The sequence below is a fragment of the Prionailurus viverrinus genome, chromosome B2, assembly GCF_022837055.1.
Source record: "Prionailurus viverrinus isolate Anna chromosome B2, UM_Priviv_1.0, whole genome shotgun sequence".
Lineage (NCBI taxonomy): Eukaryota > Metazoa > Chordata > Mammalia > Carnivora > Felidae > Prionailurus > Prionailurus viverrinus.
The window spans coordinates 54,200,162-54,216,589 of NC_062565.1; the positions used below are offsets into that span (position 1 = coordinate 54,200,162).

The 16,428-nt window shown below is 42.4% G+C and overlaps 1 protein-coding gene across 12 annotated transcripts in view; it reads right to left on the reverse strand.

The window, feature by feature from the left end:
* The window catches only part of DST (dystonin), a 372,684-nt gene extending 357,932 nt beyond the window's left edge, over positions 1-14,752 (reverse strand). For 7 of the 12 annotated variants that reach the window (XM_047859456.1, XM_047859454.1, XM_047859459.1 and 4 more), the window contains exon 1: positions 7,632-7,737. In XM_047859456.1, the coding sequence (XP_047715412.1) occupies positions 7,632-7,722 (91 nt within the window). In that variant the 5' untranslated portion in view covers positions 7,723-7,737. Of the gene's footprint in view, positions 1-7,631; positions 7,738-14,266; positions 14,475-14,633 lie in introns of those variants that run through there. The other 5 variants (XM_047859452.1, XM_047859460.1, XM_047859447.1 and 2 more) reach the window with 1 other exon arrangement.
* Between the last annotated feature and the right edge of the window lie 1,676 nt (positions 14,753-16,428).

Below are 16,428 nucleotides of genomic sequence, written 5' to 3' on the forward strand. Positions count from 1 at the left end.
AATAAATCTCTATCAATTTTTAAGCTATTAATTTTTTTTTCAACGTTTATTTATTTTTTTTTTGGGGGGGGGGGACAGAGAGAGACAGAGCATGAACGGGGGAAGGGCAGAGAGAGAGGGAGACACAGAATCGGAAACAGGCTCCAGGCTCTGAGCCATCACCCCAGAGCCTGACTCGGGGCTCGAACTCACGGACCACGAGATCGTGACCTGGCTGAAGTCGGACGCTTAACCAACTGCGCCACCCAGGCGCCCCTGAAGCTATTAATTTTAATGTCATGCATCCATTTAACACATCCCAAGCAGTTGTAGTATTAATCAAAATCACAATCCTAATAAAAAATTTTTTCATAAAAACAACTTCTGCAACATTTACCAATGGAATGAAACTCAAAATATATAGTATGTCAAATATACACTTTATGTTCAAATGCCATGGCCACCATTTACAGCAATATGATCTTAGGAAAATTAACTTCTCTAAGCCTCAATTTCCATATGGGCAAAATGGCAGTAGTTGTAGCAAAGATGAAAGAGTTATGAGAATTAGAAATTATACATATATAATTCATTCGCAATACCCAGCACTGTCTGGCATATAAGTAGGTAAGCATATAAATGGTAGCTATTATTTTTACTATTTTCAGTTAGAAATTAAAAGCTTCACCCATAAATTAAAGGATGGCTTAGAACTTACAAGATCATGTAACTACTGCACTTCTTATATACCAAACAAAACTGACTACAAATCTGAAGTTTACATGGGAGGGAAAAAAAAAGACTTTTTGAAATAAAACCAAACACTACAAATTACTGAAATATATTGAAAGATTTGTTTTTAATAACTTACAGTTATTTCTACAAAGGATCTTAAACCAGCAGTTTTATTTGCTTAAAGAAAACAAATTCACTGCTCTAAGATACTACAAATCCTGCTCAGAGTATTCCAAGATTGATAAGCCATTACTTCAGGAGCCCTACATTAAATGGAACATTCCAGTTTTCTAGGTCATACTACTTGCTGTATTTCCAAAGCCAAGCAAAACAGCATTCATACCATTTCATTACCAAAGAAGGTCTAATAATCATTTATATTAAAAATTTGTTTTGGGTCACCTGGGTGACTCAGTCGATTAAGCATCCAACTTCAGCTCAGGTCAGGATCTCACAGTTTCATGAGTTAGAGCCCCTGCATCGGGCTCTCTGCTCTCAGTGCAGAACTCACTTTCAGACCCTCTGGTCTCCCTCTCTGACCCTCCCTTGCAGTCACACTCTCTCTCAAAAACAAACGAACATTTTTTTTTTAATTGTTTCAGGGGCACCCAGGTGGCTCAGTTGGTTAAGCAACCAACTCTTGATTTCAGCTCAGGTCATGATCCCAGGGTCATGGGATCGAGCCCTGCATGGTGTTTTATACTGTCCACACATGGACCCTGCTTGGGATATTCTCTCTCTCTCTCTCTCTCTCTCTCTCTCTCTCTTTCTCCCTCTGCCCCTCCGCTGCTCACTCACACTCTTCTCTCCTCTCTCAAGATAAATAAACTTTTAAAAAAAATTGTTTCAAAAAGATACTTTCTAATTAACACACTACACATTTTTTTTTACACAAATTAAAAAGAAAACGCTCCAGGCTTCTTCAAATGTAACTTCAACAATGAAAGTTGCTGCACCCCTTCCCAGTCCCATACACAGAACCAACCAGTCAGCCATCCTGTCAACTTCTATAATTTCTCTTGAATCAGCCTTCCATTCCAACCACCATAATTATACAGCGGCCTGTCTCCCTACTGTCACCAAAGTTATCTCTCTAAAAGCTATTCTCACTGGTAACATTCTACTGAAGATCATTAGGGTTCCCTTCCCTACCTACAGAATAAAGCCCAAACCTGATCCTCAGTGAGGCATTCAACACCCTTTCGATCTGCCCCAACGTAACCCTCCACATTCACCCACTTCCATTTTCCTACAACCTCTACACACTTGCATCTCAAAAACTTATTGTGCACTTTAGCCAAACGCTCAAAATGGATTCTATGGTTATAGTAATGAAATGGAATGGTCACACTAGTCTTTCCTCTTGGAGCTTTCCTCCCTGGTACCTTCACCTCACAGAGTAAAATCCCTTTCGACCATAAGTACAACATCCAACGCAAGCAGAATCATTTGCTTCCTCTTCTGAAAGAGATAATAGTAGGTTGAAAAATAACAGCAAATAAAATTGCATTAAAGAAATAAACTAACAAATGGGGCACCTGGATGGCTCAGTCAGTTAAGCATCCGACTTCAGTTCAGATCGTGAGTTCGAGCCCCATGTCAGGCTCTGCGCTGACAGCTCAGAGCCTGGAGCCTGCTTCAGATTCTGTATCTCTGCCCCTCCCCCCACTCACACTCTGTCTCTCAAAAGTGAACGTTTAAAATAAAATTTTTAATAAAAAAAGAAATAAACCAAAAAATAAATAAATCCTTATTCGATCTGTTATAGAAATAATGATGTATTTCAGCAGATAGCTGCCTGAAATTCCTTTTTGGAAGTAAGTAGCATGTGATTTCCTAGTTTTCTAAGAGCTGAAAAATGGACACAAAAGCCTTTCTTTTCAAAAGAAAAGTCTCATGTAACAGAAGTACCCAAGTTTCTTTTTAATTAATAAGAAATACTAAATATTCTAAACTACAAATCCTCTCACTCAATTCGTTCATCAGACAAACGGTCAGATAATCTTACACATTTTTATACTCAGTTGTAGAGCTAAAACAGAAAGGAACACCCAACAGCCTCGATACTCTCCATCTTTCTGTCACCTCTATAGCTTCAGATGTTTTCACAATCTTCAATTTCATGAAGACACTTTGGTCAAACAGTCCAGCTCTCCAGAGCCAGGCTCCTGGGCACACATGACCCAAACGCAGAAACACTGAAGTTTCTTTGCCTGGCTACAGATTAACTGTAAGACAATAAATTTTTCCCACTGCCTCTCCTTACATGTCATTTATTACCTAAAACATCACCACTGAGCCAGATAATAAGCATCTCCACATCGCTCAAATAAAAAAACTTTCAAAAGCATAAAGCTTTTTTAAAAGTCCCTGGGTAAATAAATGTTGAGAAATCTACAAAAGTCTAAGTCAAAACAAAAGAAACCAAAGGAGCATCAGTCTGATATTTTGGGTTCAATGTTAAATTCACTAACAATATCTAATAACTGCAAACATTCCTAGACTGATAGTGTTCCTTATGGTAGGAGGCAATGAATAAATTATTTGGCCAATTTGAAATTACTTTCAAATCCATGTTGTAACATTATAAAACATTCAACTGTGTCATTTTGAAAATCCTCAAAGATTTCAGAAGAGCTCTCAGATATTCTCTTAAATTTTAGCAAAGTCAAATATATTGTGTTATGGTCGTTAACATGTGCCTAAACTTTAAGTTTTGAATTTCAGGGCAGATACTTTTCCGTCTGTGTGCCAGACACTGCTGGTTGCAAACTCTACATCCATTTTTTTCTAATCCTTTAAACCAACACAAGTTCAACTGTGTTCAAGCGGGTACTTTCCTAGTCTGCTATGCAGATAGCAGTGACCATTTTAATAGTTCCCGTGAAGGAGATACTAGTGAAAGTTGCTAAGTGGGCTTCTAAAAAAACTCTTTAAAAGGAGGCCAACTCAACTAGTTTGCACCTTTTGTCCTTTGTCCTTGCACTTCTTCCTCCATGTGGAAGTAAGACACAAGGGATAGAAAAGGAGCAGCCATCTTGTTATGACAGAATGACCACATGATACACAAGTGGCTAAGCAGCAATATAGAAGTCCAGGTCCTGTAGGCAAATCAAGGTATCCTTCAGCCCTGGTCTGCCTACCTGCCTACCATGACCTCTCAGTACCTGATACAAAGAAACACTATCATCTGTTTTCTGTTACAAACAATCAAATACAATTCTAACACTTACTACCAGATTAAGCCTATTTCATTCATTAAAGGAAAAGAAAAAACCAAGACTAATACTGTTATAACTAGCTACAATATAATACTATCACGATGCAGCACAGTTGAAGTTCACTATTACACAACTATTACATTAACCTGTGAGCAGAGCATGAGCAGGTGAAATGTGAAATCAAGTTTTTGCAGCATCCTGGAATCCAAGTGAAAACCACTGAGCAAGATCATCAAAGACTACACAGTATGAAGGGAAGGAAAGTTCCTGGAAACCTTTACACTCCAACTTTCAAATCAGATGGCACCAGAGTAGTTTACACAGCAAAAGGACAGGATTTTTGCCAACCACACATCTATGCAGGCCATAAAACTGAACTTGAAATGAAAACTACAAGTGCAGTGATTCTCAGTCACCAAGCACAAAAGCAGAATTACATAGCCCTGAGAGAAGGGACTGAAGCAATTACTCAAAGTTTTCACGGAAAACAAATTTTTTTTTCCTTTTTTTCCTAAGTAATCAAAGACGATTTTTACAAGTAACAAATCTGGCATGCATCTTTCAAAGAGAATGATAGTGAAACATTTTTTTACAGTTGTGTGGGGATAACTGATTAATTTCCAGATCAATGGGAAGACATTCATTTGGTTGCACCAAAATAAACTACCTTTTTAAGTCTAAACTGTATAAAATAAGATTTGCTGGGTTCATATTAATGATGTCATTTTTCACATTTAACATCCTTTTCAAAAAGTAACAACATTGAGAAAATTAAAGCTTCCAATGACAGATAACTAGCAGAATTTCACGGATTAAAGTGACAGCTACTTAGTATGAATAATATAAAAACATATAATTAAGTATAATAGTATACAGGTTAGTTTCCTTACACTGACCAGAAAAAAAAAAAAAACAAGAGGGATTATTCTGTCCTTTTATGCTAAGCTACTAAACATGTTTTGTATTACATGGTAAATACAGTAGATAAGCTAATAAATATTAAAGAAAGCCACTGACATGGGCAATTTCTAACATAAACAATAATAAGTAAATATGTTTTATTTGTAAATAAATGCCTTTACTCCCCTTGACTGTGCTGTTAGCTGAAGTAATGTGATGTTTTTTTAATTGGATACCCTGAATATTCTGACTGTTTTATAAGAGGACTACAATATGAATCAGAGCACTGCACTCCTCTCTGCAGCAAATAGCTGTGTTATTCTAATTCAGCAAACAGTTGCCTATTTTTACTCAGAAGTAACGGACCAAAGCAAGACACGAGAATAGGCCACACCGTAAGTAATTAGGGCTCACTCACTTGCCACTACTGGGTTTTCTACAAAGGACTAGGTTGGAAGTCCTTGCAAGGCCATCTGAGGACTAAGCCTGACAAAACTCTCAGCTCCTAAACCCAGTACTCATAATTGCTGACAGTAGATTATTACAACTCTACGTTTCTGACAACAGACAAATTTTGAATTTGTTCCAGCTGACTCCACCACTTACACTATTCAACAGCTGGGGCATATGATAACTTGGCAACCTGATAATACACTAGCTGAATGCAAACTCATTCTGTAACCAAGGAACTTTGTCAGAAATAAAAGTGAAAATAACCTCTCTTAAGTTCAAATGGGAAGGCGAGATGTTTGAACAATGCATGATTTCAGAAAATGAGCAACTGTACTTTGAAAGTTTAGTGAACTGACACTCCCTATTCAAAGCCTACAATTCTTTCCTGATTAGATCAGCCCCCACAGCAAGTCATTGGGATCATAAGCACTATAGTGAAGTCATCGTATTGGATACTGATGGGAAATCATAACTGGCTTCAAAACACATTGGGAAACAATGAGTTTTCCAGGTCTCCAGTCTTTCATATGATACACTAACCAATACTCTTACTTTCCTTTACAAAACTAAATGAAACATAGAACATCTATAAAGCCAAGTACAAATTGATGACCTAAGCATTTTAAAACCACAAAGAAAATGAAGGAAACAATCCTCACTTTTTTCTGTGAAATTTTGGACGTGTTTGAAAAAGTGTATGCCTAAGTGCAATACTGATCATTAGGTCATAATTAAAATGAAGTGTCATGAAAACTGCAATGGCCTTCAGATCTTTAATTTTCTTTTATTTCCAAAGGCAAATAGAAACAAGCTTTTCAATAATGTCTGCTTCTGCAAGAGAAGTCTAATCAGCACTTCAGTTACTGTTTTCAAAGTCACCTGAAAACAGCCACGTATCACTGAGGCAAAACTCGATGAGACAAAAATTCATATGGCTATAATTTTTTTCGGAAGTATAAAATGTGTATGCTTTAGAACTTTTCAACTTTTTTCTTTGGGATTTTAAAGAGCACAGGTGCGTGTCTTCAATAAGGTTTACTAGTCTATATTGCAATGTTTCTCATTTTTAACGTTCTGGAGACAACTGATTAAGAAAGACATAAACATGAGAATATTACACACGTACACAGACATAAATGCTACCAATGTGCTTTCGCCTAAAATACCACTGCATTTGCTCAGTGGCAGTATTATACACAATAGAGTCTTGGCACAAAGGAATTCTGATTGTGCTGTTTACAAAATTCTACGTGGATTAAAAGAATGTCAATAATAAAACACCTTCTAGAAAGAGATAAAACATATTACTGGATGGGTTTTGAGATTTTTGGAGATTTGGAATTTAATTATTCAATTCAGTATTTTATATTTCTACTAATAGAAAACTATTAATGCGGGCCATTTTTAACCATATAATGCCCATTCAAATTACAGAAATTGAGCCCAAAGCCAATATTCGAAAGATCTAAAGCCATCTGAATCCAAGATATGAATCAGACCACTATTCACTATTAATATATTAAGACTCTGTGAGCTACCCTTGGGTGTGCAGTGTTTCGGTCTCCTTACTGTGTCTCTGTACGCACTGAAAAATGATTTCCAGAGACAAAAAGACCCTTTAAGAGGAGATGGTGCACTTTAAGATCGAAGTAAACAATACTAAAATATGAAAAATTTATCAGGTTGGCACAGAATTTCCCCAACATAAAGTATAGGCAAAAAAAAAAAAATCTCAAAATATATTGCTTTATATTTAAATTTACAAGAGTCGCTGACTTAAGTCTTTCATCCATCACAATCAAATAATTTTTATGACACATAAGAACAGGTATATAGTCACAAACCATAAACTTTTTTCAAATAAAATCGTTCTAAGAAAAATGATTTGGTGATGCACTCAGTGGTGAAACAGCCCATCTATTTAAGAACCCCAGAACCTTTTGTATAGGGTTAACCAATACCCCATGCAAAGCAAGAGCAGCAATGCCTTAGTAATTCTATGGAGAATTACTCGGTACCCACCCTCCCAGGAAGAATTATGATTATGCATAGTACTTAACAGCTTTTACAAGGGAAAGAAAAATGCAATGTGCTCAGAACCCAAACCCCTTCCCCCCACGCCACAGCCTATCAAAGGGTGTCTCCAGACCATCGCCCACCCCACCACCCTTCTGTGAGTCAGGGTTACTGAATCCCTTCCAAAAAGACCTGGTCCATTCCCAAGACTGGTCCAGACACCTGTTTACCTATGCCCAAGCCGTAGTGGCTCTGGTTAAGCAAAGATAACGGTTACTCGGCTGGTGCGTGCCAAGCCCCGCAGCCCAAGCACCGGGTACCACATACCTTTGTACCTCTCCAGGACATCCTCATAGGCCTGGAGGTACTCCTGTTCCTCCACGTACAGGTAAGCAGCTGGCGAGAGGTACCCCGCCATGCCGAAGTTTATCTAAGCGATGACTGGCCAATTCCCCTTTCCCCCTCCTAACCCCGGGAGTCAGCAAGACGCTGCCTAGGGAACTGGAAAAGCGGAAGGAGCGGCACGCTGGTGGAGAGCACTGAAGCCGGAGACGCAGAGCCCGGGGCGCGAGGGGGTGGTGGGCGCCGGAGCCGGCAGAGGAAACGCCCAGGCCCCCTGGCGGGCTGCGGGTGCCAAGCCGCCGCTCCGGGGAGCCAGAGTCCCTCTCAGGTTTCAGCAGCAGCAAATCTCAGCAAGCCCGGGGGCGGCGACAAGCAGCGCCACACCACGCGGAGGAGCCTGGAGCACGGTGGGGACAGGCGAAGGGCGGCAGGCGCCGGGACCCTCTTCGGCCAACGCGGTCGCCACCCTGGCCCTGCGATGGGTGCCTGTTCCGGGCCGGGCCGAGGCCGCGGCGGCGGTGCGAGAGGACTGGCGCGCTGCCTCCGCCCGGGATGCTGCGCGGCGCATCTGCGGCATTTCCTGGCCGCCGCGCCGCAGACACTCGCCCGCGCCCCCGGAGAAAGGGAGGGGGGAGGGCGGAGGGCGGAAGGGAGGGGGCAAGCGCGGCGGTCAGCGCCCGGGCTGGCTAGGCTCCGACCCCGGCGCGGCTCGGCCCCTCCCTCCCAGGCAGCGCCGGGAGCCCCGTGGCCCCCTCCCCGGCCCGCCCACCTAGGTCGGTCTTGCTGCCAAGCACGCCCACCCCCGGACACTGGCCGGCCAGCCCGGATCCCCAAGGGTGAGGTTTCTATTTGGGACCCACAACAGGTGCCTGGGAAACAAAGCCGCAGATCGCGGTCACTGACGAGCGCAGGATACCCCCCCACCCACCCCCTCAGCCCCTCGCTGAGCAGTCTGCGGTTCTCCCCGGGGAAGGGGTGACGCGGAGGAGTGGAAAATACACTTCAACCCAGCTTATGGCATAGAGGGACTCAGGTCACTCAGTGGTAGCAGCACGGGACGGGGCCGGGTGGGGGGGCGAGGGGGGGGTGGTCCCTGCTCTGGGCACATCTCGGGGGCGGGGCGGCGTGGCCTCTGCAGGTGGCCCTGCGCGTCAGGGCCTGACAGCCTGGAAGCTACTGCGCTTGCGCAGCCGGCGGACCAGCCCTCGGTCCCTCCCTTCCGCCCCCCAGAGCCTGTCGGCGCATCTGCCGCTGGGCTCCTAGGAAGCGGCCACAGCCAGGTCAGTTCACAACGCCCCCAGGCTACTGTGTCCCCTCCCTTCTTCTCTCTACCCATTATTCATTCCACGCAGTACTGGTATCCACTGAATTTGAGTAAACTGGATACAATTCTCTTAACTTTGGCATGTCATATACTAAAGTGGTGAGTTTTAAGGGTCCATTGGTGGAACCAGTGGGTACTCAGATCATGTAAATGGATGTGTTTAAGAGTACTGATTGAAGTCAGGCTGCCTTGGATGGCATCCTGCCTCCTTTCTGTGTGACGAGGCCAAGTTCCTTATCCTCTCAGAACTTCTCCATCAGTAAAATGGGGGGATAATAGTGCCTACCTTATAAAGTTGTGGCTTTATACGTGTTAACTACTATTAATAGATAAATCAACTCATTGTTGACCATCTGACTTATGACAGCTTCACCTTTTGCCCACATCTTCCTTCCCTATTTCTTCCCTTCATATGTACTGACCTTTTGTCCTTGATGATATTTTTTTCCTTTCCCTTTCAGTGTTGCGAATCTGGAACATTTTCCATTAACTCTTAGATGGGAATGAGTACTCACTGAAAAACTATATGCTCTCAAAAAAGCCTTATTTGAGTTATAACTGGAAATCTTTACTTCTCCTGAGCAACTGGCCTACTTTTGTTATTCCAAACAAAGCAAAACTGTATCTCGCCTTTCTACCCTGACCACTGGCTTATAATCTGAGTTTGAGCCCATGTCCCACCAAGCACTTGGGATCACTAGTTTTCTTGCAACTTGGTATGTGTTTATGTACACATTAGTGCATGAAGTAATACACATGCGTTATTTGTGACACCTTCTTAAAATGAAAGAGTTAGCAATTAGATCCCTGAGACTCATTCCATTTATAGACCATAGAGGTACACAGATCTCTCAAAACTGTTTTGTGTCCTTCACAATGAGTAGGGTCATTGAGGGTACAGTCTGAGTCTTCATCAAAGACTGAAACCCAGTAGCACTCCGTTTTGTGAATATAATCAGTGCTCTCTTAATTGATTTTAACTCTCTGTTTAAGGAACCAGTCAAAATGAACAGCAGCAGCATTTGGGCTTTTCTGTAAAAACAGCCTTTGCCCCATGCATGCTTGGAATGGTAATATTGGGTCAACCTGATAATAATAATAGTCTATTCCATATGGAAGCAGCAGTTAAGCACAGCAGTTAAGAGGCTGGCCTCTGGAGTCAAGAATGTTTGAATTCAGATCATAGATCCACCACTTCCTAGTTGTATAATCTTAGGAAGAGTCTCTCTTCCTAAGTCTCAGCAGGTTTCTGCACTGGAAAATGGAGAAAATAATTATACCTACTTCATAAGGTTGTTGGGAGACTAAATGAGATCATGTATAACTGCTTCTAAGAGCATCTGGCCATCAACAAACTCATTTATACAGCATTTGCCATGTGCCAAGGAATTCACAAAAGGTTTTACATTCACTACTTTATTTACTCACCACGGCTATAACCCCCTTTGATAAAGAAAATGGAGCTGAGAAAAATTCAGGAAATTGCTGAAGAAAACACAACTGACTAATGATAGAGGGAGAATTAAAATCCAAGTTTACCTGAGTCCAAAGTCTGACTCTGCTTAGATCCTTCAATTCCCACTTCAAAGAATTTACATGGGACAAAAATCCCTATTTTAAAACAGCACTGTCACCAACAAACCATGTACCTTTATGGGCACTTCAATACTAAAACACCCAACTTACAGGGAACCTGTAACTAAGAACATCAGATCTATATTGTTCTTATGTAAAAGCCATTTATACAATGGATATTACAAAGCCCCATTCCTCACACTTCGTCATCTTATTCTCACATTGACCCTGTGAGAGAAAGGAAAGGTAAACAGTCTCAGATTTTAAAATGAGAGAACTACAACAAGTGCAAAAGCACTTTTAAAATCATAAAGTGTCAGACATGCGACACCAGCACCAATAAGATTCTCCAAAATGTGAACCTGATTATGTCACTGCACTGCTGAAAAATCTTCCAAGAATTCCCCCACCCCTTACAACACAAATAGTCCAATCTCCTCAACATTGCACACAAGCTCCTCTATAATTTCTGCTATTCCCTACCAAACTCGATGCTTTACTACGCATATTACTTGAAGTTTCCATTTATCATATTTTCCCACTTTTTTTAAGCACTTAACTCTGATTTCTAGATTGCCTTAAAGTTTCCATTTAAACACATCTCCCTACCTTTGTTCTTGTGGTACCATCCCTCTGAAGTGGTGTTCCCGTTCCCTCTATTTCCATCAAGCTCTTCAAATCTCACCTCAAGTGGCACTTCCCCCCAGAAGCCTCTCAGGAACCTTCCCTCTCTGTCCAAGCTAGTTAGACTCTCCTCTAGATTCTTTTCATATTAGGTACTTATAGTCATTACAGCTAATCTCTCACACCATGTTGTAAGTATCTGACAACACATCCAGTTATCATACTGAACAAAAACTTCCTTAAAGGCAACAGTATGTGCTTTTCTTCATTTTATTCCAGGACTCAATAAATTTTTATTAAATGTGAATTAATTAAGGTATCCCACAGACCATATGGTCTTTTTGACTCTAGGCATTTTCATGTTCAATTCTATCTTTGTGACCTTAAAAACAAATAAAAATATTGGACTTTCAAGTCCTTTATTACTAGGTAATGAACACTATTGACAGCCTCATACCATTTCTGAACCTCATCCCATGTCTTACTAGGGATGAATTTCAAAGACGGGGTGAGTTTTGGGCAGACTGAAAATGTCTAATAAAGTTAAGAGTCAAAATCTTTTAATAGTATGTTTTCAAACTCCACAGCATCAAATTCCCTCAACTTATCTTTACATGGGGTGATCAGCAGTGATCTTATCTTCACATGGGGGTGATCAGCAGTGTATTTAACACATAATATATCTGAATTTCATATTTTAGCCACATTATTATTAAATAGATATTTGAAGACCGGCCTCCAAGTCTCTGCTCCCAAGGTATGATTATTGTGATTTGTGTAGAAAACAGCAACTTACCAATATTTATTTTAAATACAGTAGCACATTTCCATAGTAGGGCTGCTTATTCTATTCATAATTTTGTTTTCTTTTTGATTAATATCTTAAAAGTATGTAACTTGAGGGGTACCTGGGGTAGCTCAGTCTGTTGAGTGTCTTGACTTCAGCTCAGGTCATGATCTCATGGTCTATGGGTTCGAGCCCTGCATCAGGCTCTGTGCTAACAGCTCAGAGCCTGGAGCCTGCTTCGGATTCTGTCTCCTCTCTCTGCCCCTCCCCTGCTCACACTCTGTCTCTCTCAAAAATAAATAAACATTAAAAGAAATTTTTATAAGTATGTAACTTGGAAGTCTCAAGTGCATTAATAACCACTAACTTCACAGCGATCCCCACAAATAACTCGACAAACATTTTACGAGTAAGACATGGCTCCTGCCCTCAAAGAGTCTGCAGTCTACCAACATCAGCAGCTACTTGCCCACTGCATCCCACCAGAACTGCTAATTCTTCCATTTCTTCCCCATCTGCAGGGTACAATGACAGTCTCCCCAACTTCTCCTGACTTCCTGCCTAGTTGTCTTCCTCAGCTTATATAATATCATTCCCCCTGACAAACACCTGATCCGTCCTGCTCCCATAACCCCTTCCTGCACTAATGAAAGCAAAATATCCACTTCTGCCACCACTATCAAAACCCTCGAGCCAAAAGCACCTCTTCCTTCCACAAAAATGCACAGAACACAGGAATCCTTTTCTGATGGGCCAGGCTTTCCACAAAGACCCAACAACTTCTCTCAGTACCCTCTTTTCACCTATCTTCCCTTTCTGCACAGCCAAAGATAGGGTGGAGTCACCGTCTCCTCCTCTCCGTGCCCCGGACCTGCATGTAGTTGGGGGAAAAGAGGGGAGGTACAAGGAGTCAGGCCTCAGTGACTAAACATTTTTTAGTACTTGAGGAAGGCGGTGAGAGCTAGGTCTGTCCCAGCTCCCCCAAGCCACCCCTGTTCACTCTCACTTGGCTCCAGAACAGTCTCCCTCCTAGATCCTCCCTCCTCCTACCCTTTCCCGGCTCCACCCCTCCTCTCAAAGGCCTGGAAGAGACCAGCCAGCATCTCACAACAGACAGAAGAAGCTCAAGGCTGTTGCCCCAGAAACCCAGACTACAGAATGGCTGGCTGGGCGCTGTTTGTTTTTCCCGTAATCAGAAAATCCCACTGGGGGGACCATAGGGGGAGTCTCAGCTGCTGTGGTGGCTGGGATCTGGACTATTCCCCACCAGCCCCCTCAGAGGAAGATAGAATACCAACTTTGCATTATAGTGGGAGGCAAAAGAAACTGGGTGGGCACCCCCACCCCAGGAGTGGAGAGGAACGAAGGCCAGATTCACTGACTGCAGAAACTAGCTCTGGAAAAAGCCTGACCTTTGGCCTTTGCAAGAGCCCCAAAAGACTTATACCATTTCTGAGAGAGAGAGAGAGAGAGAGAGAGAGAGAGAGAGAGAGAGGGAATTATTGAGGGAATTGAGGAACAATCACCCCAGGAAGCAAGTCTCATGCACAGAACACAGGAGAACCACACTAGCACTGCAAGGTTGGAGGACTGGTTTCCTCAGTGTTCTCAGCTTTCAGCTGGGTAAAACAAGCCATCCCTTCTGGTTCGACTTTTACGGCCAATGCAAGGGAACACCGGTAACAGAACAGAAATGTTGGCACCTCCCATAAATTAATTAATCAGGAATGCATGATGGCTAAGCCCTGAAAAGCACCAGGGACAGAAAGCTGCTATGGACACATGATGCTGACAGAGATGCTACATTTAAAAAAAAAAAAAAAGGCATCCAAGTTGCTGAAGTACCCTCTACAATCCTGGGTACCAAAAGCCAGGAATCTACCCCAGTTAAATCTGCGTAGCTCAGTGTCCCTGGGCAAAAATGGAAAAGAAGGCAGCTTTCTCACAGCTTCTAGCAAATGCACTAGGAATCACATAAGTTAATACTTTCAGAATGTCACAGTAGCTACAGCGTGTAAATAGGAAAGTTTAATGCAGATGTCTGTAAATATCCCCTTGCATTTCAAAGGTATCAATTCATCCAACCCCAAGACAAGGCCAAACAGCTTAGTCACCAGCAGGCTGGGCAAACTGCTTTCTTGATATAAATCAGGCATAAAGTAAACATGGTCATCCTCCTCCCCCACCTAGAGCACCAATCTATGCCCGCCCGGTGCATCAGCAGCTCCCAGCTACGGCCCCGGCCCCAGGGGGTAGAGGGTGAATTTCGCAACTCTCTCTAGGCTCCATCCTCTCCCCGGATGCGCTTACCTGCTATCCTAAGCACTGCCCTCTCAGCGGGGTCCAGCACCGAGCCCCCGTGAATCTTTCTTTTTGATCTCTCATGTTTAGGCAAATTCCAGGGTAAGGTGTCTCCCGGCGCTGGAGATGCCGAGCCAGATTTCTGGCTGAAATCATCTTCATCAGAAAAATCCGCAGAGGAAGACATAGAGCAGCGATAGGACGCGTTCCCGGAACTCTACAGAGGATGACACAGAAAAAAGCATTAATAGCAAAACACTCACATATGCTCATCGCTTTCAACAGTCCCCTCCCTGCCCCCAAACTGAGTCTGGCATCCTGCACCATCCTCAATGCTGAGGGGAAACACAAACAAGAAATGAAACCCAGGGCTTACCATCTTTTCTTGGCCGTGTCTCGGACGGCAGAAACAAAACCCAGGCGGTCCCAATACATAGGAGATTTGCACAGAAGTGTGTGGCCTGCGGTCCGGCCACCGGCTCACAAATGACTGGCCCAACAATGAAGCCAGAATCAACAGCCTTCCTGTTACAAATCTATAGTATCTGGCTCCCCCAGCAGGACAGGAGAAACATTTTCCATTACTAGACTGCTGGTGAATTCATTAATGCAACTAACTCGAAGTTTCAAAAACAAAGCACAAATGCAGGATGTTGAGTCCCAATTCCTTTCCGTTTCAAGTCGCCTCACAACTGGAGTCTCCTTTCTGACGAGTTGTAAGCCCCTTGTCCTCTTTACTTAATTTTCTTCATGAGATTGAAGCAGGTTCCCAGAAAGGAGCAAGGAGGGAGGAAGGACAGATTCTGAGAAGAGCTTTTCTTAAGACTGGGGAGAACACAAAAGACTGTTTTCAGAAGCCCAAGACAGATCCAATAAACAAACATCTGAACTCAGTTGAGAGTTCTTCAGATAATTTAAACTTCTAGCAAAGTAACAGCTGCCAATAATGTGAATGAGGATGATGCAGCTCAGTGACAGGAAACAGCTCTTCTCAGCTCCTGGTCATTACACAGTGAAATGAGAAACAGGATGCTTCTACCAAAGCACTTTGCCTGAAGGTTAGTCCTCCCTTCGTCCAGCAGGAACAAATCTGCAGGATCATATCTTGCATCAAAAGGTTCTATCTTCCACACAGGGAAAAGGCACGAGATATTATTCCTGCCTTCTTTACTGAGGTAGGTTTGTGATTATTTAGAGAGCTGCTGGCTTGCTGTGGAAATAAGGATGTTATCTGTGCTGCGAACAGTGATATAAATAAAGTACCGAGGGGGAATCTGTACTTTCCCATTTAGAATTCCACTTGCTAAAAAAGTAAGGCTCGTTGTAAAGATGGCAAACTGGTGCAACTCAAATTCCCGAAATGGATCTTGCAGTCACAGACTCCTAAGAAGCAAGTTGCAGACCGGAATCAGTGAGGCATACTCCAATTTGAGCAAAAACACTGAGCTGCTCACAAAAGCAGTGGCGACTGCAGCAAAACAGGCTGTGTGAGCAACATCCCAAAGCACTCACTCATGGCCTGTGAAGCAAACTATAAGTGAATCAGGACTATTAATCTTGCCTCCGTCTATTCAGGCATGTTGCTACACATGGTCAACACCACCATTTTAAAAGTACACATATTTCCCAGCAAGTAAAGTGTCTAAGATTTATCTTGCGCCCTATTCTTTCGAAAAGAAGTGGTCTCCATTTTATTTTACCTGACATGTCATCACCTTGGCTAATTTATTTATTTAGATTTTTGTGTGTTTTCCTCATGGCAATAATGTATGAGGCAAACATGAGGTAAATAAATAAAATTGACTTTCTAAATTGTTGCTAGAGTCCACAGAGAGTTGTGAGTGGGTATTAACTCAGTCACAGAATGCCATTATCAACCTAATTTATTTTCCATGCTTTTCTGAAAATTCATCTTGCACTCTCTGATGTCGTGTTATTGGCTACATCTGTGGAAAAGGGTGACATTCTTAAAGACTTTCAAAAGGGTATTGGGTTTCTTTGGTTGCCTTGTCTTCCTTAAAATGGCTTCCTACCTGTCCTTACTTAAGGTCATCCCTTATCTGCGAGATTATATTTCTTGCTGTTGCCCGCACAATTTCACTGACTATAGTAATTTGATTGTTTATCTTTACAGACAGACTTAGGGAGTAACTGTTAAAGAACTGCTCCTT